This window comes from Suricata suricatta, chromosome 12 (genome assembly GCF_006229205.1).
Source record: "Suricata suricatta isolate VVHF042 chromosome 12, meerkat_22Aug2017_6uvM2_HiC, whole genome shotgun sequence".
NCBI classification, from domain to species: domain Eukaryota; kingdom Metazoa; phylum Chordata; class Mammalia; order Carnivora; family Herpestidae; genus Suricata; species Suricata suricatta.
This window is the reverse complement of record NC_043711.1, coordinates 40873726-40897248: the sequence shown is the minus strand read 5'-3', so window position 1 is coordinate 40897248 and position 23523 is coordinate 40873726. Positions and strand designations below refer to the sequence as shown.

Sequence of the window (23523 nt, the reverse complement as noted above, 5' to 3'; positions counted from 1 at the left end):
TCCTTGGATTGGAGTCAGGCACTATATTCATGGAAAAAATGAATATAGAAATATTAGTCAAAAGCCTTTTTCTAAGTTGATATAGAATCCAAATTGAGGGGAAGCAAGTATCTAAACATTTGTGTTGAGTTATGTTTCAAATGTTTTTTGAGTTAGTCTAAATTAGCACCACAGGGACAGATACTAGCTTTATACTAATTATCCACTTATAAAAATCCCATAAATTCAAGCAACAAATAATTGTATACGTGTACACTTTATCTGCAGAAATAAATAGCAAAAGTATATGATACAATTATATATAAAGGAAGCGCAGGTCAGTTTTTTCAGACTCAGAAACCCATGGTCATTCCTCCGTAAGTGAGTTAGCCAGTCTTCTGGCAACCAGTTCTGAAGAGGCAGCATCAGAGAATCATCCGGGGAACTCATTCTCTCCTCTCCACTTTCACTACCACTATCTCCTGAACAAGTTCACTAAATTTTCTAAGATATTGTTCTCTTCCAATTGCAGGAGACTAAAGCCAGATTTCTAATATCTTAAATTATTGCCTTGTGTAACTGGGGCATCCAAAGGAAGCTTCTGGTTTAGCCATGATCAGAAACAGGGGCTCACAGAAGTTAGAAGTTCTCTTTCCTCTCTCTGCCTCCTGGGCTCTGCTTGTCTTCACTTGGCTTCCAGTGGCAGGTAGGATGACTGCTAACAGTTCTAGATTTCCAGCTCCAAAGGTAATCATTCAGTAGAGATTGTCTCCTCAAGTAGCTCCAGGTTTTGCTAGCACGCCTCTCCCTAAACCAATCATGGCAGCCAGGGGGACACGGTCTCCTGATTGGCCAGGACTTGGTCCTTGCCTTTCTTTATACTATGAACAGCATAGGAAACAGATTCCTTGCTGGCAAAAGTAGTGCTCTTTCTAATATGCATTTATAGAAATGTGTGTGTTATGGTATTTAACACACTGACATCATTTCTAAGTGTATAATTATCTAAGGTCTTCCTGGTTTACGTAGGCCTGGTGTACAGGAGGTGTTTAGTAGATATCTATGAATAAATGAGTCCAATTTTTCATCCCCTTCTGTAACTACTTGATGTTACCCACATGCTTCATTAAGCATAATAATGTTTTATAGGATTTCAGAAGGGCAGAACTACTTGGTAGTAGTCTTCTTCTTAACAGAGTCCTTTGTTAATATCTGAAACAATATATTTAGGCGGCTACAGAATTTTAGTTAAAAGAATATGTGGCTAATGCACTTATATGGCACATCTCATGTACCTGGCACTGGTGTCAGCACTGCATGTCTTTACAACACCTTGTGAAATAGAGTTACTTTTATTATTCCGTTATCTAAACAGGAAACTTACAAAGATATTAGTCACATAGTTCATAAGGGGCACAAGTCTGATTTGTACCTAGACAGTATAGTTACAGAGTTTATGTTTCTCAATCAGTACACTATATTGTTTGGATAAGAAGATGTTTGAATCTTGCAGAACTCCATGGTATGCCCACATTTGGATTATAGCTAGGAAAAATAAATAGTCACAGCAATAGGATGTAATTTAATGATAGCTACTAAAATTTACTCCATCTACAGATTATCCCCCTCACTCACCCTTTCCATTGTCTAGAAGTTAAGTCTTGGAGGCTCAGTTCTTATCTTTTTGTTTAAAAAGAGGGGGGTGGCCAGAATTGGACCCACAAGTGTATGGCCAATTAATCTTTGACAAAGCAAGAAAGAATATTCAATGGAAAAAAGACAGCCTCTTTAATAGAATGGTGCTGGGGGAACTAGACAGCAACATGCAAAAGAATGAAACTAGACCACTTTCTTATATCATACACAAAAATAAACTCAAAATGGATGAAGGACCTGAACATGAGACAGGAAACCATCAAAACCCTAGAGGAGACAGCAGGACACAATCTCCTTGACCTCAACTGCACCAATTTCTTATTTGACACATCCCCAAAGGCAAGGGAATCAAGAGTAAAAATGAACTATTGGGACCTCAAGATAAAAAGCTTCTGCAAAGGAAACAATCAAGACAATCAAAACAACCTACGGGATGGGAAAAGATAGTTGCAATTGACATATCAGATAAAGGGCTAGTATCCAAAATCTACAAGGAACTCACCAAACTCCACACACGAAAAAAAAAAAATCCAGTGAAGAAATAAGGAGAAGACATGAAGAGACGCTTCTTTAAAGAGGACATCCAGATGGCCAACAGACACATGAAACGATGCTCAGTGTCACTCATCATTAGGGAAATACAAATCAAAACCACACTGAGACACCACCTCATGCCAGTCAGAATGGCTAAAATGAGCGCATCAAGAGACTACTGATGCTGGCAAGGATGTGGAGAAATGGGCACCCTCCTACACTGTTGGTGGGAATGTAAACTGGTGCAGCAGCTCTGGAAAACAGTGTGGAGGTTCCTCAAAAAAACTATCAATAGAACTCCCCTATGACCCAGCAATAGCCCTGCTAGGGATCTACCCAAGGGATACAGGAGTGCTGATGCATAGGGGCACATGTACCCCAATTTTCATAGCAGCAATGTCAACAATAGCCAAATCATGGAAAGAGCCTAAATGTCCATCACCTGATGAATGGATCAAGAAGATGTGGTTTATCTATACAATGGAATACTACACGGCAATAAGAAAGAATGAAATCTGACCATTCATAGCAATGTGGTTGGAACTTGAGGGTATCATGCTAAGTGAAATAAGTCAGACAGAGAAGGACAGATACCATGTATTTTCACTCATAAATGTAACAGGAAAAAACTTAGCAGAGAACCATGGTGGAGAGCAAGAAGGAAAACATAGTCAGGGAGAGGGAGGGAGGCAAACCATGAGAGACTCTTGAATGCTGAGAACAAACTGAGCATTGATAAGACAGTGAAAGATGGGAAGGGGGATGATGGGCATGGAGGAGGGCACTTGTGGGGATGAGCACTGGGTGTTAAATGGAAACCAATTTGACAGTAAACTATAAAAGAAAAAAAGGGGGGGTTGGAGGAATACTAAAACACTTAACTAATGTCAGGCACCGAAATCTTAAAAATGAGTAGTTTATAAAAATTACTTTGTTGTTTAACAAAGCTTAAAGGAAATTGGATAGAGAAGCTTTGAAGATAGGGGGCAAAGAGAGCCTTGAGAGAGATTGTGTAGAACAAGCTAGGTTTCATAACTGGATAGCAACAATATATTGGGTGCCTTTTGTGCAGTGGATATGCCATCAGTAAAGATTCAGGGATGCAAATGACAGTGGGAAATGGGAAAAACACTTATACAGTGCTTTACAATTAATAGAACCTTTCACAATCTCACTGTAGAAGATAATCATCATAATAACCAGTGACATTAAAAGAATAAAAACTGACGTAGACTAGTAGCTCTGTACTGGGTACGATTTTTGCCTCCACGGAACATTTAGCCATATTTGGAGATACCTTTGATTGTCACAACTTGGGAAGAGAGGCAGAACAACCTGAATGCAGTGTGTAGGGAACAGAGATAGTGGTAATTATCCTCCCAAGACAAAGAATTGTCACTAGTGCCAAGGCTGAGAAACCTTGTCTTCTTGGGCATAAGAAATTGGGCCAGGTCATACACTCAGCAAGAATCAGAGGCAAGGCCAAGACCAGGTTGTCTGACAACAAACCCTTTACTTGTTTCCTTATTCATATCCTGTTGGCAGCAAACAATATGGTATAGGCAATGGCTTTAGGTTTTTGGAAATTACAATACTACTTGAAATGGTATAAATTATTAACAGGCCTTTGTACTTTGAGTCAGCTCACCCTTCAGTGTTTAATATGCCCCCAACCTATGTTAGCTCATGGAAGATGACTCCATATCCAGAACACAAATGTCATCTTCCTTACTGAGCTGCCTTTGTCAGCATTTCACAATTTCCAGAGAGTCATTTTATAAATAGAAATGATTAACTCCTCTAAAGCTATTTTTGTGATTATTGAGGGAATTAGGATTTAATCACCACTCTATTTTTATCAGTACATCTGCTCTTGGGCTAATGGGTTATCATATGGTCTTTACTGAGCAACTGTTATGTGTGTATAATGGTGTGAATGAATAAAGGGCCTTTTTGTCTGCATTTTATATACTGATTTGGGAGGACTCAGTTAATTCGTGTATTGACCTCAGATTGTCAGATATAATAGTTGGCGTACAAAAAGCAGGCTGATTTAATTACTATATTAAGGAAAAGTATGTTCAGGGAATGTTATCCAATTTTTCCCATATGCACAAAAACTAAGTAAGAGGATGCAGTTTTATAAATGAAAGAAAATCAGCAACAAAACAACTCTCTAGTGAATACCAGGAAATGTGCTCGAAATCCCACTGGCCTATCTTACCTAGTTCTTGCCTCTGATCACACAGCTGGAGCTGAGAGAACTAGAATTTGAACCCTCATCCTGCTGATTCCAGTATCCTTTATAGTGTGCGTCTGCCTTCATACCTTCTCATCCGCCTGATTCAAAGGACCTAGAACGAGTCATCAGGAAATCTTAGCTGCTCCATCCCTAAGGGCCTTCATGAAAAGTATATACAGCATTTGCAAATCAGTATACTTAAATCTTCACCTGTGGTTTTAAAATGATTAACCAAAAATTCTATTAAGTGAAGCCATGACCATCCTAGACCCCTTGTCTCAAATATTTGTGAAGGACTCTATTCAGGCTAGCACTACTGTTCAGTGATTGAGCCACTCTGAATTCTTCTAACATATTATGGATTTTTCTCTTAAGATATTTATTTATTTTTTTATTCATTTGGTCACTTAGCAGATACTTACAGGGCATCTACTACAGGTCATCCTAGTACTAGTTCCTAGAGATTAAGTCATTAAGATAAACACAGGCTGTACCCTCACAGAAGCTCATGTGCCATGTGGTGAGACAGCTAACAAGTCAGCAAAACTTCTAGATTGTGTTTGAGATGAAGAAATAAAGTAGCTGCAAGAAAAAAAGGTTAACAAAATAAAAAAGAAATCCACTTTAGAAATAAGAGTCTAAGAAAAGAGCTGCCTCAGAGTTGAGGTCGTGAGAGGGTGAGAAAGCAGTAGCTATGTCCTGATGCCAAGGCAGGCAGAGCAGCAGACCGAAAGGCCCTGAGGTGGGAAAGTGTCCTAGACACTCCAGGGACTTGCAGAAGGCCAGTGTGACTAGAGTTCACTAAGGATGGAAAGATCAGAATGAAATCAAGTAGGCAAGAGAAAGGCAAAGGCCAGATCCATCAGGCCTTGTGGATGGTAGAAGAGATTTTAGTCTAGGGTACAAAGAAGGATCTTTGAGCCTGGGGGTGACGTAATCTGATCTGTATTTTAAAGCATCACCTGATCACTGACTGAAGAATGCATCTAAGGGGCAAGAGTAAAAACAGCAAATCATTTAAGAGGCTTTTTAGATAGACTAGATAAGAAGCGGGGGAGCAGAAGAGATAGAAGTGGGTAAATCTGAAGGATAAAGTGGAGGTTCAGCAAACATTTAACTTGAATGAGCCATCCGTGTACATTTGTTTAGTTTTCTGACCAGTGTCCCAGCCAGGCTCCATGTCCTGCTCCTCTCTTCACTTTCCTCTGCTGCTGTAGTTCTGTTGAAAACAGGATTCTCTAGAATCCTTCCTATTCCAGTTTTGTGTCTCTCATTGAAAGTGTTTCCTTCCCCGGTAGTAGATATTTGTCACAAATTGTGGGCCCTGAGATGTGCTGTCCACATATTCTATTCTGCCATAGTCATACCACCTTGTGGGATGTTTTTATTCATTTTTAGTTCAGTTCTTGCATTTCTTTAAAAATATATTGTCTGACTTATTTCAGCAAATATGCTTAATAATAACTCATTTAATTTAAGCCACTCATCTAGAAGAAAAAATTTTTAAGTTAATTAATTTATTTATGTTTATTTATTTTTCAAGAAAAGAGAAACAGCATGAGCAAGGAGGGACAGAGAGAGAGAGAGGGAGACACAGAATCTGAAACAGACTCTAAGCTTTGAGCTGTCAGCACAGAGCCTAACATCAGGCTCAAATTAATGAGCTGTGAGATCATGAACTGAGCCAAAGTCAGATGCTTAACACACTGAGCCACCCAGATACCCCTTAAGTTTATTTATTTTGGGAGAGAGAGACAGTGTGCATGCATGCTAGCAGGAGAGGGGCAGAGAGAGAGAGAGAGAGAGAGAGAGAAAATCCCAAATAGACTGCTAGTGCAGAGCCTGATGTGGGGCTCAGCCTCACAAACCACAAAATCATGATGTGAGCCAAAATCAAGAATCAGACACTTAACCAAATTGAGCCACCCAGGTGCCCCAGAGGAAAATATTTTCAATGAAAATGAAATGGCCAATCAAGAGACTTTTTTTTCTTATACCTTAGCTGTTTAGAGACTCTTGGTTTCAGCTCAGGTCATGATCTCGTGGTTTGTGGTTTGAAGCTCCATATCGGGCTCTGCACTAACAGTGTGGAGACTGTTTGGGATTCTCTGTATCCCTTTCTCTCTGCCCTTCCCCCACTCATACTGTCTCTGTGTCTCTAAAACTTGAAAGGAAGGAAGCAAGGAAGGAAAGAAGGAATGAAGGAAGGAAGGAAGGAAGGAAGGAAGGAAGGAAGGAAGGAAGGAAGGAAGGAAAGAGGGAGGAAGGAAGGAAGGAAGGAAGATTAATGGTGATCTTCAATAAGTCTTCCCTATGCATAATGCCAAGACAGAGAATGGTTACAATAAGTAATATTTCTGATATTTATTCCAAAAGAATGTTGAGACCATTTTAGCAAGAGAAGTGTTAAAAGTCCTCAATAAGTCATACACCCTAATTACATTTATGTGTATATAGGCATATACCCTAAATAAAGATGAGGCTGTCAAGTGATACAGCCATGATTTAAAGTTTGAAAGATGACAGAAAGAATTTTCAGTTAGTCATATGAGTTAAACTTACCATTTTTGGTTTGTTTTAATTTCAGAATTACCATTTCTGAAGATGGAAGCCTCAGAATTGTCAATGTGACTAAGTCAGATGCTGGAAGTTATACCTGTGTGGCCACTAACCATTTTGGAACTGCTAGCAGTACTGGAAACTTGGTAGTAAAAGGTAATGACTAACCCAAAGAACATATACTTTGATATACATGTTGTCATTTCTAGTCTTGCCATCTCAGGTGTCACGAGTGCTGAGTGGGTGGTCTAAGGATCCAGACTCTAATATTGCTATCTATAGAAGTGGTGTCATTCATTTTAATATGTACAGATATCACTGTGTTGCTAAATTAATACATCATGCCAAACATGATATGATTAATGATTCTTAGAGAACTGTTGGTAATGAATATGATTGAAAGGCTATCTTATTTCAGAATCATCCAATACAATTTTGAGAATTACAGCCATTGTATCTATTATACTATTGTAACTAATGTTATCTTCAATTCTTTAATTAAATTTCTTTCAAGTCTCTGTAGATTTGAAATTCATGTCTAGGAACACTGTGCTAACAAATTAAAAACCCATGACTCAAATACTATTTTTAGCAAACATTGTTTAAACAATGATATTGGCTATTTTTAAAAGAGCTGCTCTGGTGATTCAGGGATGTGGATATGGATTATTATGCCAAAAAGGGCTTTGATCACCTCTGTGCTTGTTTTAGTCACCCTGCCAACCCTCTCAGTTTTGAGAAAATAAAATTTTCCACATAACCTTCATCTTGGTGCTTCATAGTATATAACAGGAATTCCTTTATGCCCTTAGCACAGCACATAATATGAGTCTATTCTAACAGCCAGTTGATGGGATGGGCTGGAGGTACTAAACTGCAAAGGATGAGATTTTAATTTACATTTTATTTGCATTTCTATTACTTCTTGTCTTATAGAGTCACAGAATTTTTTAGTTTAAAGGATCTTGGCAATGGTTGATGTGACTGGGGAAGATAAGGCTCAGGTTGGTGACTTTCTCAAGGTCACCAGTAGTGGAAGAGGGGTGTTGATCCAGGACTCCTTTTTCTATAATAGATTTTTATAAAATAGATATTTTTCTATAATAGATATAGATTGGTCATGTCATATTACTTCCTTCTTCTTATTTGTAGTTCCTTCTTCCAATTTGTAGTTCCCTCTGTGAAGTAAGATAGCCTAAGAAAAATAAAAATATCTATCTATCTATCTATCTATCTATCTCAATCGTAATTTAAAGAAGAAAGCTAACAATTATCTATTTGCATATTTTGGGGTCATTGGAAATTGGAAAAATACTACCATTTGGAGAAGTCTTTTTATTCGAAACACACTTATCTATGCAGACAGAAAAACTGGAAGGCCAAGAGTCAGAAGTAAATTTGTATTTAGATTAACTCTACTATTTCAGTCTGTTAATTAATCTCTCAGAGCGATAGCATGGCCATAGGACTATGTGTTCACTTGATTTCACAGGGAAAAGAGAAAAAGAGGTTAGATAATATTTGTAAATCAAGATTCCAACTAAAGGTCTTTGCTAATATATGGCTTTCTCAGCTACAGAAGGAAACAAAAATCAGCTAGGAACAAGAGGAATCGCAAGGTTTCAGAGCTGGTTAGTGGCAGAGCTGGGACCCAATTATAGTGTATTTTTTAGTTATAGAGTTAGAGTACTAGGCAGCAGTCTTAGATAGTGATTAAGAGACTGGGCTTATAGGCAGAGAGACCTGGCTTTGAAACTCATTTTTCTCACTTACTAGCTCTGTGACCTTGGACTACATAATTAACCTGTGTTGGGATAATAGCAGTGCCGACTTCTTAGTGTTGTTTTGATGACTGTGATAATCCGTGTTAAGTGCTTAACATAATGTTTGGCACTCAGGAAATATTAGTGGTTGTTTTCTTGTTGTTGCTTATATTTTAATAAAATATAATCTAAATATTGTTGAAATGAATGTTTATGAACTTGTCACCACCAACCTATTAGAGTAATTAGCAAAGAGAAGTGAGCCTGCCATAAAAAAATGTCTGAGAATTTGAAAGATCATAAACACCTAAGACTAGAAACCACTTTGTACTGTTCTCTCTTGCTGACAGTGGGGTGTTTTTATATGTAGGTACAAGTTATATCCCGTGTCTGATCAGCATCCTGCTCATAAGCCTTGATTTCCTTGGCTTTCAAGATAGTAGACAGAAAGGAATGTCCTGTATTTCCCATTAGAGCTCATATTTTAGCAATACGACCAGTCCCAGCACACTCTCTCCCCAACCATCCACATGGTTCTCTGATGCTTGTCTTATGCTGAATCATGGCACAAAACTTGCCAAAACACCAGTTATGAAATATCCCATAGCCACCCCAGGTTTTGGGCAGATATAAATGTTGCTGAGGTAGGAACTTCTATCTTTTTTAAGAGATTAAGTACTTTATTTCTAGAATTCTAATTAAATGTAAATGGTAATTCTCCTAGTCTAAGAGATAGTTTTAGACAGTTCATACTTTAACTGTTTGGGTTTTTATAAATAATTTTAGTAATTTGTTTCTTACAATGTGTATTAGGAAAATACTAGTTTTCTGATCATATCAATGATAAAAAAAAAAATCTCCTCTTAAAACATATTTAAGTAAAGGGATGCCTGGGTGGCTCAGTTGGTTAAGCATCTGACTCTTGATTTTGGTTCAGATCATGATCTCACTGTTTGTGAGTTCGAGCCCTACCTCGTGCTCTTTGCTGACAGTGCAGAGCCTGCTTGGGATTCTCTCTCTCTTCCCCTCTGTGCCCCACTCCTGCTCCTGCTTGCTCTCTCTCTCCCTCTCTCAAAATAAATAAAAACTTAAAAAATAAAATGTATTTAAGTAAAGAAGTGAGTCGATAGTAAGAAGAATATTAAGTATGTGTTATTAGTATGGGACAATATACAAAATCAGAAAGATGGGATATGAAGATTGGGAAACACGATACGTTGGCATTTTACAGGAGAGCTTTAGCAGGCTTATGGAAAGGACGTAGAGGGGCCGTATGACCGGATCAGTGCATAGCCACCTGTTTTGCTGAGGCACATGGAACACTTTAGAACTGAAATGTCTTAATATAGGGGGAATGAAAAAAACCATAGCGGGAAGAGCCTGGTAGCCTGTGAAAGAGGAAGGCAGAAATCTGTAGGTATGAGCCCTGAGGTCACTGGCTCCCTGCCAGGGGGAGTTCATTTGTTTAAAAGCCAAGCTCTTTCTGGACTTAGCTGGTGGTACTCCACTGCGGTCGGTTTTTCTGCTTCTTTTATTTTTCTTATAGGTGAGAAGGGGGAAAAAGGAAATATGAGTTTTATCTGGACCATATGTTCACAGAAGTTAGCAATCCTGTTACTTTAGGTAAGGTCAGATGGTATTTGAGAGAACATTTATCTCCCGTTGCTTGGTTCTGACTCCCATTAACAGTAATGGGAAGTACATGTGTGTGCATAGGGGCATCCAGACCACCAGGTCTCTGTGAAGGACATTAACATAAACTGAGAAATGCAATTTAGAAATCTGCCCCATAAAGCACGATAAAGGTAGATAAAACCATTCTGAACTCCACATGAACTGTGCCAAGTACTGAATCACACACCATAATGCTTCAGCCCTGTACCTTTAATGTAAATGTAACAGTTTAGCCTGAAATATGACTGAGCGCCGTATTTTAATTCAATTTTGAGATCTACAAAGGGACTAATTTATCAGAGAAGGTGTTCTCTAACCTTAAAATGTGCTTGTATTCGTTTTGATCTCCTCATACGTAGGATTAAAACACCGTGAAGGTCAGACATCAGAACACATCTTCTCTAACCTTTTTGCAATAATTCTGTCATTAACAATGCTTTTAAAATCCAATTCTCTTTCTCCTCACCCCCACCACTGTGTTTTGAAGGGAGGCCGATGATAGTGTCAAACATAGGGTCAATAAGTAAGCAGGTGGGGGAGAAGGAAGGGATAAATCTACTAGAGCAGGTACAGAAGGTTTAAAATGAATCTCTGGCTGGCAACCATAAAATGGATAAATATTCAGATTATGCATGAGCAGGCTTCCAAACTGCAGAATTCTGACAGGTGCCCAGGGGGCTCTTGATTATCATCCCATCATCTGAATTTCTAAGTTTTACTGATATTATTTTTTAAACTAGCTATAGTATATTTGGGATTTGGTTTGCTGTTTAATTTTAAACAAGAACAGTTCTCATATCAGACCCCTGAATTTTACCAGAAAGCATAATATTTGACCTTTCAGCAAAGATGAGCTTTAGCAATTGTCGACATCATTAGGAACTATATGGAGGGCAAGCTGCATTTACATGCAATATTGTACTTACTAATTCATTTTTATCTCTATAGCAGAGTAAAAGGCATGCCGTTTTGCATGACACAGTGTCTTTGCTGTACAGGTTTCACACGACAGATGTTTTTAAGGAGCACTTCTAAAGAAGAGCAGAGTATTTGTCTTAAATGTAGTTCAGCCAGATAACTATGGTTAGCATAGGTAGCAACCCTAACTCCTATTGATCACCTCCAGGCATGAAAATGAAGTGTGAGCTTTAAGCTATGGATGTTATTATCCTAGTTATCTTGCTGAACCACAACCAAAATGACCTTGAGTCAGTCTACGGATGGTGATTCCAGACTATACTTTGAGAAGCCCTGTCCTACATCAAAGAACTTTGTACATGTCACATTGCAAGTGAAAGTTCAATAGAATGCTTAACAGAAATAAAGATTTCTGGTGCCTTAACCTAATAAATCTAAATCTTTAGGGATGAGGCCTTAAAAATGAACATTTTTAATAAGCTCCCTACTTGATCTTGATATACACCATATTTCCAGGGGTTGGCAAATGATGGCCCATGGGCCAAAGCCAGCTAACCATCTGTTTATGTATAGCCTAGGAGCTAAGAATGGTTTCCACATGTTTAACTGGATGAAAAAATTCAAAAGAATAATAACAATTTTAGACATGAAAATATTATGAAATTCACATTTCAGAGTTTATAAATAATGTTTCAGTGGAACACAGCCATGTCATTTGTTTACACATTAACTGTGGTTATTTTTACCCAACAGCAGAATTGAACAATCATGACAAAAACCATGTAATACATAGCCATCTACATAATATCCTCAATTTTGCCTCTTAACCAGCAAAATCTAAAATATTTATTATTTAGCCCTTTCCAGAAAACAAAAACTTACTGATTCTTTCTTTTATGAGCTTTTTCTTTCCCTAGACAGCTCTTTAATACTTGGTCCAAGGTGTAACCTAGCTAGGTTATACAGAAACTGGGAATTTTGACAGCCTCTTGAGTCTGATTACAAACTGAAATTGGTGGGATTAGTTCTTTCACAGACCTTAGCCTTAGTATCAAAAGGGTTGACCTAGTACTTGGATGTAAGTCAAAAATCCAGAGACTATTGGATCATTGATTGAGAGAGAGGAGACAAAAATCCCTGGTAGACACTAGAACAGTGTATTCATTCTGATTCTGCAGGAAGCAGGAGGCCTTACACTGCTGTAACCAGACTGTTAGGCCAGGAAAAGTCCTAAAGCACAAAATGTGTCACCTGGGGTTTATTGAGATACTTATCTCTTCCTGAACTTGTCACTGTCACCACCCTAAATCAGTTGAACTGTTTCACACTTAGTTTACCCATCTCTGACTGCAGGTTGTTCTTTTACTATTAATTTTTTTAAGTTGCCCTGTATACACATTTTACCCTGTTTCCATCTGAATTTTAGGATATTTCTTAATAGATCAATGAATAAAATAATTTTTAAAAATTAAAAAATAAAAAGACTCCTTTGCTTTCCAGATTACATGTTTTTTTATTCAGTGTACAGAATTACTTTTATAATAAGAAAAACATTGTACTTTAACTATCTTTGATAGAAAAAAGATTCTCAGTAGAATTTAAACAAGACCTCAAATATTTGGGGGCACCTGGGTGGCTCAGTCAGTTAAGCATCAGATTTTGGCTCAGAACATTACCTTGCAGTTCCTGGGATTTGAGCCCTGTTTCACACTCTGTGCTGACAGCTCAGAGCCTGGAGCCTGGTTTGGATTCTGTATGTCTCTCTGTCTGCCCCTACCCCACTCATGCTCTGTCTCTGTCTTTCAAAAATAAATAAAAGTTAGAAAATTAAAAAAAAAAGACCTCAAATACTTGTAACAAGAAATTCTTTTGTATTCTCATTTTCCATTTCTGTGAAGGGAAGACGCTCGTGTGGCTTACAGAACATTTAATTGATGCCATTGTCGCCAGAATCTTCAACGCCCATTCTATCAAGAGTTTATTTACATTTAGAAGAAAATATGTTATCAAATACATACATATAACAGACAGAAAGGAAATTCTTACCAATATCAATGTTTCCATAGCATTTCTACAGTATACCATGTAAAATACTTCTGTTTTTAACTGTAAGACATTGAGAAACACCAACCTATCCATGCATACCGTGACTGACACAATAATGTGGAGTGTTTTCAATTGGAACTTTTTTTGAAAATGAGTTTGAAACAGCCCACATCGTCTATGTAAAATTATTCAAGGCTTTATCCATATTTGACTGGGGATCAATCAGAAATCAGTAACCAGCAGTGACATTTGGCTGCTAACCCACAACAAAAGCTTTTAACATTGGCCCCTTATAACAGAATACATTTCAACCTAATTAAGTGTCTTCCACTGGAACCAATTATTTCTAGGCAATAATTAAGGGTCTCTCTAATAGGATTAACTCGAATTCTGACCCAAGGCACCTAGAGTAGGAAAAGTTTGTTGTTAGAAGTACTAAATGCTAATTATGTTAGGTCCCCTGGTGGAAGGACAATGGCCAGAATATTTCAATACTAGATCCTGTTAGATCTGAGAAGACCTGCTGCAATGGAGTTGGCAACAGTCAACTAAGATGGGAGAACCTTAAAGGATAGCTAAGTGTGCCTCTTGTTCCTCCTGTGTTCACAAAGCGTGACATAACCTGGAACTCCTTCTACCAAGACATGAAGCCAAGACCTTGATGAAACTGTAATATTTCCCCTGACATTCCTGTGAGCCCTAATGAGGGCCATGTGGACATAACAAATGGTGTGCCTTTAGCAATATCAATCATGGATAGAATGATTCCCTTTTGTCCAAGTCTTTCTGTAAAAGAGCTTCTCTTTTATAATGTGAAGATTATAATGCTAAGATTTAGCCTTTTATAATGCTAAGATTTAAGTTTATTAAGATTGCATACCGTGACAGTCTTTTCTGATGACATCCTGACATGATTTCTTCATCCTTGGTCTAGAGGGAGGAAGAATCCCCTAACTCTGTTGTTATTATGCCAACTCTGCCCTTGTATGGGAAGGCATCTATGCTGAGGAAGGCTTCACATTCTTGCTTTTGGTATAAAAGACACACTGCGGGCCAACAAGATTTTGAACAAAATCTCAATCTCACTAGATTGCTAAGAAGAAAAACACAAATGTAAACACCAGTGTGATATGATTTTTTACATATGAAATTGGCAAAAGATAAATATCAACAAAACCTTTTGTTGATGAGAGTGTGAAGAGTACTCACTGTAAGTCGGAGTGCAAACTAGAAGAGACACCATAGAGAGAAAATAACATTAAAAAAGTGCAATCTCGGTGGCTTAGGAATTCCATTTCTGGTGTCTGCCCTAGAGGAAATTACACATGTTCTGAGGTAGACTTGCAAAGATGTTCATTACATTGTTGATCGTAGTGACAAAAGAAAAGTACACAAGCAAATTAAAGAATAATACATGTGGTATTATTTCAAATAATTCATGTAAATGATTTAATATAAAATTAGTAATAGGAAATCATACCATATAATATTTAAACATAAAAATACATGTCAGAATAAACATTAACTCATAGTACTTGTGAGAGAAGGGATCTGGAGCGAGGTTATATGAAAGGACTTCAGCTGTATTGGTAATATTTTATTTTGGTAAAATTTTCATGTATATTCAGAGGGGAAAAGACTGGAAAAAGTGTTAGAGACTGCTGATTCTAGAAATGGGAATATGAGTACTGATAATTTGTTTTTGTTAGTCTTCTATGTATAATATCTCAAATTAAAAGGAAATGCCAGATCAAAATTCTTTTGCACGGTAAGATATTACAGTGAAAATCATTCAGACAGTGGATTCAATTTTCTACCTCTCCTCCAGATATTGTAGAATAGATAAAAACCGTATTTCTAATGATATTCAACCTTTTTAATCCAAAATTCTCTTTTAAAGAAAAATCTCTACTGTAGAATGAAATAAATAGTTTAGTTCCTAATGAATACTTACCAATCAAAATAAATAAAACAAACAAACAATAAAGGCAAACAGAATATGACTCTTTGGCTTCATTAAATGTGAAGCACATAATTAATTTCTTTGCTGGCAATTCAAAGAGACTTGTGTTGTTCCGATTCAGTTTAATTGAACTTATTACCACAAGCAGATAATAAGAAGAATATTGAAGATATCCATCTGGCTTGCACTGAAAGCCTCACATGTTTCATTCTTCAAGGCTGTCATAGGCCGTACTAATTGCCTCATTTCAGCTTTTTTATAATCAGTATGATTTAGCTATTAATGTGAGGAAATTCTTACTCGAGAGGAAGTTGATATTAAAAAGCATAGATCTCTGGCCTACCTCCACTACCACTACTGAACACATCCTCAGCATTATTAAAGTTATATATTTTTCAACTACATAAATAAAAATCCATCTCTTTTTTGTGCCTGTCTTTTTAGGTTACATCTGTCATCTTATGTCTTGCCATAGAGCTATTTCCCTACTGAAGGAAAGAAAGGGTTTATGTTGAGCTTTTCAGTTCATAAAATGTTTAAAGATCAATGTGGTTTGTTTTCAGCTATGGTATGTTTTCCTTTTTATAATTTCCAAAGCTGAAATGGATTTTAAATGGCTAATTGTGTAATAAATAAAAAGGGAAGGAAAATTAAGCACTTTTATCTTCTGTTCCTAAGTATCAGAATTTCCTGTGGTTTGAAAATACTACTTTGTCATGCAGACTGTTGGTTGTACATGGACAAGCTCTTGCAGAAGCAGAGGGGTGTATGTAGTGTGTGTGTGTGTGTGTGTGTGTGTGTGTGTGTGTGTGTGTGTTGAATCAGCCATCTCCTCTTATTTTAGAGGTGTTCTATGGGGGAGGCCAGCATTTAGTCCAAATTCCAAAAAGGAAATATTGATTTGTTGGTCTATTACAAACCCAGAACCAGAAAAGAGATGTGTCAGAAAAATTCATGAGTGATTCTCACCTTCCTTTCTTGGCATTTGTTTTCTGTACCAGAGGCAGGAGGAGGTTTTGGTGTCCCAAAGGAGTAATGCCACCAAACCATAATTGAATTTTTTCTGGCTGTCATAGGCAATCAAATCTAAGAAAACCTCCCAAAAGACTATAGGCTTTTAGGTTAAATACAGAATCTAACCAAGATGAAGGCAAGTTAATTAACATTTCCATCATTTCTCTCTGATTTACTCTACCAAGATTCATTTCTAAAAGGTTAAAATGGTTGTCTCTTTATGCAGCCATTTGAAGAGTCAAAAGTAGGTTACTAGCTCTGGAAGAAGAAATGTAAGCAGAACACTTAGAGCAACAGTGGCTTTTTACATGGCCTTCTAGCACTTCTATAATCACTGTGCAAAAGTGCAAGACATGCTTTTAAATGAAGATTAGCAATATCCACTTTGAAAGTTGCCTACATAGAAAACATGTCACCTATCATCATATTAACTTCCCCCCCTTCTCTTTCTTCAGAAGTAGAACTGCTTCTAAATGTAAGTCATGCTTGGATTTTTCCCACAAGAGTGGGATCCAAAGGGTCTGATCAGAAGTGCCTTCTCTTTCATATCTATTTTCATGAGGCTAGCTCACATGTCTTGTGATATATATCTGTCTCTGTTGGCTTTGTCTACAATATAAATAAAATAGCTGGTCACAATGCTCTTTGCACGTAAAGCCTCTTGATGGCTAAGGCAAAGAAAAATTAAATTATACAGACCAGTATTGTTGATGAGAAGACAATCTGATACAATCCAAATATGACAAATAGTCAAAAGATACAGATGACATAGTTGTCACACTCCCTCTGTGACACCAGAGGCCACAGACCACAAGCATCAGAATTGCCTATGGGTTATTTTTTTAAATAAATGAACATCCTTAAACTCTCCCCTGCTCTGTTGAACAAAAATCTCCAACGGTGCAACCCAGGATTTTCCATTTTTAGTAAGTTCTCTAGGGAATGCCTGGCTGCACACCTAAGAACTCACAGTCTAAGAGTAGATGCTGATTGGCAAAGAGATACAGCTTTGTTGAAAGTATAGAGGGAACAAAAAGGAAGGAATGAAGAGGGGATTCACTGAGGGGATAAAAGTGATAATTGAACTGGGAACTGAGGAATGAATAAGAGCTCACTAGGTTACAAAACGTAAAGGTAATATCAGGCAAAAGAAATTTATCTAATAGCCAAAGGCATAAAAGCTCCCAGCATGTTTAGGGCAAAACCAGTGAAAAGATAAAATGAGAACATGTCCATAAAAGAGGCTCCTGAAACACCTTGGCCATATTTCAGGAACTGTGGGCAATAGAAAGGCAAATATTTTTATTGTCTTTTTAATGGAAAGAAAACACGTTCCATTAATTATACGTACATGATCTTGACACCAACTTCAAGGGAAATTTTACATCTTCTAACAGGATTTAGAAAGAAAAGTAGCTATCATAGCATATGATGTTTTAAATTCTTTTAGAAAAAATTAATCTCATTCAGAGAGATCCACTTAAATATGTTTTACATTTTTTTTTTTACCGAATTACATCTAGGTATGTGTGTGCATGCGTGTGTGTGTGTGTGTGTGTGTATTTAAATCTGTATTTGACCCTTGAACAATGCAAGGATTAGGGCCACCAACTTCTATGCTGTCAAAATTCCAAATATAAGTTTTGACTCCTCCAGAACTTAACTACTGATAGTCTACTTTTGACAGAAAGCCTTACAAATAACATAAACACTCATTTAGCACAATTTTGTATATTGTATTGTACTGTAGAATGTATTCTTAGAATAATGTATTCTAGAGAAAAGAAAATGCTATTAAAAACATCATAAAGAAAAATAAATATATTTACTGTACTGTATTTGTCAAAAAAAATCTATAAATGGACCCATGCAGTTCACTCATGTTGTTCAAGGGCCAATTGTATATCTATCTGTCTGCAAATCTGTAAATAGATATCCGTATACAAAATGATTTTGCTGCGGGTAACTGGGGTGGCTCAGTTGGTTGAATATCAGACTCCTGATTTCGGCTCAGGTCATGATCTCCCAGTTCATGGAATTGAGCCCTGTGTAGGGCTCTGTGGAGACAGCTCAGAGCCTGCTTGGGATTCTCTCTCTCTCTCTCTCTGTCTCACTCCCTCTCTCTCTCTGCTCCTCCCCCACTTATCTCTTTCTTTCTCTTTCTCAAAATAAATAAAACTTTTGAAAAATAAAAAGATCATACTGTACACAAAAGGGAAGAGCAGAGAGAGAGACACACGGAATCTGAAGCAGGCTCCAAGCTCTGAGCTGTCAAAACAGAGCCCAACATGGGGCTCGAACTCGCAAACTGGGAAATTATGACCTGAGCCAAAGTTGAATGCTTAACCAGCTGAGCCACCCAGGAGCCCCTATCTACTGAAATTTCTTATCAGTGCCACATGATATTACCAATCATATTCTGATCACATGAATTATTAGGGAATAGATGAAATGACAGAATCAGTATTTAAAATTATCATAAATGATAATCATATGAACCAAACGTAACAAGCCTACTTTCATAGTGGCAAATGTAAAAATTTATAAATGGCCTCCAAAATCAGGATGAGAGAGACAAATTTTAGGTGTGTTTAAAGTTTTAGTTGACTCTAAGATCATTACTGAGTCAGCAATATTCTATATTTTTTGAGGCAAAGTAGATCTATAATTAATAGAGTATCCAAAATAAGAGAGAGGGGGGGAAACTACAGTAACACTGATTAAAATACTGGGAAAGGGCTATGTTTTTATTTTCAGACTGATAATAAAAATTTGAAATCAGCCTAGAGGAAGATAGCTGGAGTGATGGTAGGAGACACAGTTAAAGAAAGTGAGGCTGGTGAGGCCAACAAAGAAGACCTGTGGAACATGGGTGAGAGGTATGGTCAGTGTTTTCAAACATTTGAAGAGGTAGCACACTATGTGACATCAAAAGGCAGTGCCAGAATAGATGGATGGTAAGCATTAGAGCAAAGGATATTTTTGTGTATTCAAAAAAAAAAAAAAAAGGTTCAAATACTTAAACCACGCAGAAGATGAAACTAGTGATTTTTCCATTATTGATAGTGATCACTTCCAGCCTGGACATGTGTTCTGGGGAGACACTGCAGAAAGAATGCAGGTATCAGATGGGAGTTTGTGGTCTGAGTGGCCTCTAAGGGGCATTTTCTAGTAATTTTAACATACTGACAGCCTATTGGTTGACTTTGTAAACGTCGACCCATATGAACCTCCCAACTCTGAAATGTTCCCATTCTGCAATGTCGAAGTTTTAAAAACTTATTTCAGCCCTATGTGTCTTTCTACCCCTGAGCAAAAGCATGCCCCAAGGTTGAATTTTATCATGTTGGCTTAATTTTCTTATTGCAGTCTTTCTGAATTTTTTTCTCTCAGTGTGAATTTATTCATAATCAGCAATGCAATATGGGTTGAAAAGGTTATTCTGCTAATTATAGATAGTGTATTCCCACAACACAGTCCAATAAAGGAAGCTCTTTTCTATTATATATTGGACTTTGAGGGCGTTCAATAAACAATACCTTTGTCCACTGACTGAGGTTGAAAGCCATTGAGAGGTAGGTCAAGGTGGTCAGGCAGACGGCAGTTGAATGTCAGGTTTATCATGATAGGGCTGATGGAAGAGAATGTGGCTAGGTACATAGCAATGGCAGGCTCTGTAATGCCGAATTCCAGATTTGGTAGACTTGTACCACTACAAAACCTACAGAATGGGAGAATCAACCCACTATATGTGCTTATTTCACACTTCCAGGAGAAAGAATGGCATAGAGCCAGGAATTCTTCCCCCACCGCCAGACTTACCACTGGATGAGGTGTGGGGGGAGGGAGGAGAGAAGGGTGTCAGGAAGGATCAACAGTGTTCAAATGTCAGTTATAGCCCCAGGTTGCAAAGTGCTGGCTCTCATGGCTAATTTGACTTGAAACCACAGTTTTGTTTTGTTCGTCTGTGGATGTGTTTAGAACTTCTGTATCAGGGTGCCCTTAGAGGGGACAGGCATGTATTCTCAAGACTGACCCCAGACCTCGTGATTCCTTATTGTCTTATATTTCAGTATCACACATGATACTGCCAGGCCCTCTGTGAGCTTCTGACTTATGGTATTAAGTGGGTCTCATCAGTATGTAGAAAAGGCCAGCCTTTTGATTATGTTCAATTATTAAATTATTAAATAGATATAAATTGAATATGATGGGGATATGAGAAGAAGAAGACTGTAAAAGGGAATGTTTCAAATCTTTCTGTTTGTAATTCTGTACATGATTCTATTTCAGATCTGCATTTTACTCCCATGTTTATACCATGAGATTATCAGGGTGAATAGAAACTCAGTTATCTGAGTGGACACAGTCTTCTCAGGAGCAGCCAGTGGTTAATTGGGACAAGAAAACACAAGTCATTATCTTTGAGAAATCTGAAGCAAATTGAGGCAGGTTGTCACCTCTTACCAGGAAACAAATTAGTCCTGTCTTTAAAAAGACTCTGCTTTCTCCATCTGCTGACTGGGGATTCCTGTCAACTGCCTCAGAAATAGGGAGAATGTGGATTAATGGTACTAAATAGTAGTCATGAAACACCCATATACTCATTTTCTCATTTTCATGAATATTTCTAATTCATCTGACTAGTGTGTTTGACAAAATTTGTGCTAAGTTTTAGCTCCTGAAAATCAGGGTGCCGTCCTTCAGCCGAAATCCTTAGTATACCAATCTGTTTGGGAAAAGCTCTGTGTATAAAGGAAAAGCCATAAATTATAAACAAAATAGCTCTTTCCCTTAGCTAACATCTTTGCGGCCTCCCTGCCAGCCTGGGGGGGATTGTAGCACAAAAAGAGAAAGAGAGAGAAATAATAAAACACTAACAACATGCTGGGTTATAAAGGTTGTGAATAATATAAAACTTGAGAAGATATGACCTACTTTTTCTGAATTGTGTGAATATGGGAATAATCGCAGTCTAGTGGAAAGAACTGTGAACCAAGGTTCTGCCATCCTGGGTTCTGATCACAGCTCTGATACCAGCCATTTGTGGGACATTAAGTAGTATTACTACTAAGTGTCACTCCAGAGTCCCATTTTCTCACCTATAAAATGAATAAATTGGACAGAGAGAGTTAAGACCTCTATCAGTCTTAAAGTTCTGTGATTTGATAAAGAAATATTTAGTTGGAATAAAAAGGAAACTCCTCTAAATTCCAGGGTTTTTTTTTTTTTTTACTCAACAACAGCAACAACAACAAAACCTTTCCAAAGCTACTGTAACTCAAGCTCCCAAAGGGAGTGAAATGAAGTCTTCCATGTGCAGGAGATTTGAATTGTACGAGCATTTATTTTACATGAATTCAGTTTATGATCCCTGAAGGAAAGAGAAGAATTACAATTTAAGTGGTATAAGCAATTTTACCAACCAGTTCATCTGTAAGTACTTCTGAGATAAGGATCTGAAAGGACACTGGGCTCAGTGCACCACATTCTTCATGTACTTCTTAAAATATGATCATCTTGCCACACTGAATAGAATTCTAGTGTTTGATGATATGTGGATTTTACAATATGGCCACCAAACACAAGCCAGCTACTTCAACTGGCTGATACCCAAAGAAAGAGCTGGAGATAAACTGGCCCATTTGGATACCATATTGATTCTAAGGTGGTAACTTCTTGTGGGATTTTTTAGGGCAATTTTCAGTATTCTGACTTTAAGGCTGAGCTCTCTGTAGGTATATTAGAAAGCATTTACAACTTGTACATGAATGTTCATAGCAGTATTACTGTTAACAGCCAAAAGTGAAATCAACCCAAATGTCCATCAACTGATGAATGGATAAACCAAATATTGTCTTTCCATATATTGGACTATTATTTATCCTTAAAAAGAAATAAAAAGCTGATAAATCCTAATGATACATAATTGAATCTTGAAAACATGTTGCTTAATGGAAGCTAGACACAAAAGGCTACATATTATATGATTCCATTTATATGAAATGTCTACTACAGACAACTTCATTTAGAAGCAGAAAGTAGATTAGCAATTATCAGGGGAGGGATGAAGAGAAAATTGGGACTGGCTCCTAAATAATTCCAGGTTTATTTTTGAGGTCATGGAATATTATGAACTTAAGTAGTGTAGACGGTTGTGCAAATAATAAATATTCAAAGCCTACTAAATTGGATATTTTAAAAGGTTAATTTTTGCTGTGTGAATTATATCTCAATTTAAGAAGAAAAAAAATAAGTAGTGATCTTTTTCCACACTAAGAAAAGAAGAAAGATAAAGAAAAGGAAGGAATAAAGTAAATTTACCAGCTTTGATCCATGAATCATAATTTCTAGAGCTTGACACATTCTTTTTATTTTAATTTTTTAATGCTTTTTATTTATTTTTGAGAGATAGTGCAAGCAGGGGAGGGTCAGAGAGAGAGGGAGATACAGAATCTGAAGCAGGCTCCAGGCTCTGAGCTAGCTGTCAGCACAGAGCCCAATGCGGGGCTTGAACCCACAAACTATGAGATCATGACCTGAGCTAAAGCCAAACATTTAACCGACTGAGCCACCCAGGCGCCCTGAGCTTGACACATTCTTAAGGATCATCATCTTTATGATTCTCACTTAGGGACTTCTCCCGATCCCAATTCTACTGTGATAACAGCCTTCCATGTACTCACGAAGACCTCATTAGGCAATAGTGCCACCATAAGTCTTCCCTTCTATAACATCATAGACTCTTGGCACTCTTCCTCTCAATTCCTATGACACCATGTCATATATTAAGAGCATGGTATTTGGATAGAGAGGTTTTCTGGTACATCCAATATAGTCCATGTGTTCCCTTCTCTACTAATACATTGTAGGGGGAATACTGTGGGCTTTGTAGGTAGACAAATCAAGTTCAAATCCCATAATCACAAAATAGATGTTCAAGGTAAATGTTTGTAAAATGGGTATAACAGAGCCTATTACATAGGATTTGGGGGAATTCCCTTCTCTTTCTCTGGCTACTCCTCACAGCCCACCAACTGAGAGCTCCATATTCTACGAAATGCCATATTCTATGAACATCTTGTCTATGCCATTGCATACTTGGCTTTAGGAATAAATTCTTTTTACCATGCTGGTTTTATCTTTCCCTCTTAGTTAGAAAATTAAATGAGATG

General features: G+C 37.4%; 1 protein-coding gene across 1 annotated transcript in view; it reads left to right on the top strand.

Moving 5' to 3' along the window:
* CNTN4 (contactin 4) overlaps positions 1-23523 on the top strand; it is a 474897-nt gene that overhangs the window by 394923 nt on the left and 56451 nt on the right. Inside the window, exon 12 of the mRNA XM_029918576.1 lies at positions 6999-7126. Within this exon, the coding sequence (XP_029774436.1) occupies positions 6999-7126 (128 nt within the window). The remainder of the gene's footprint in view (positions 1-6998; positions 7127-23523) is intronic.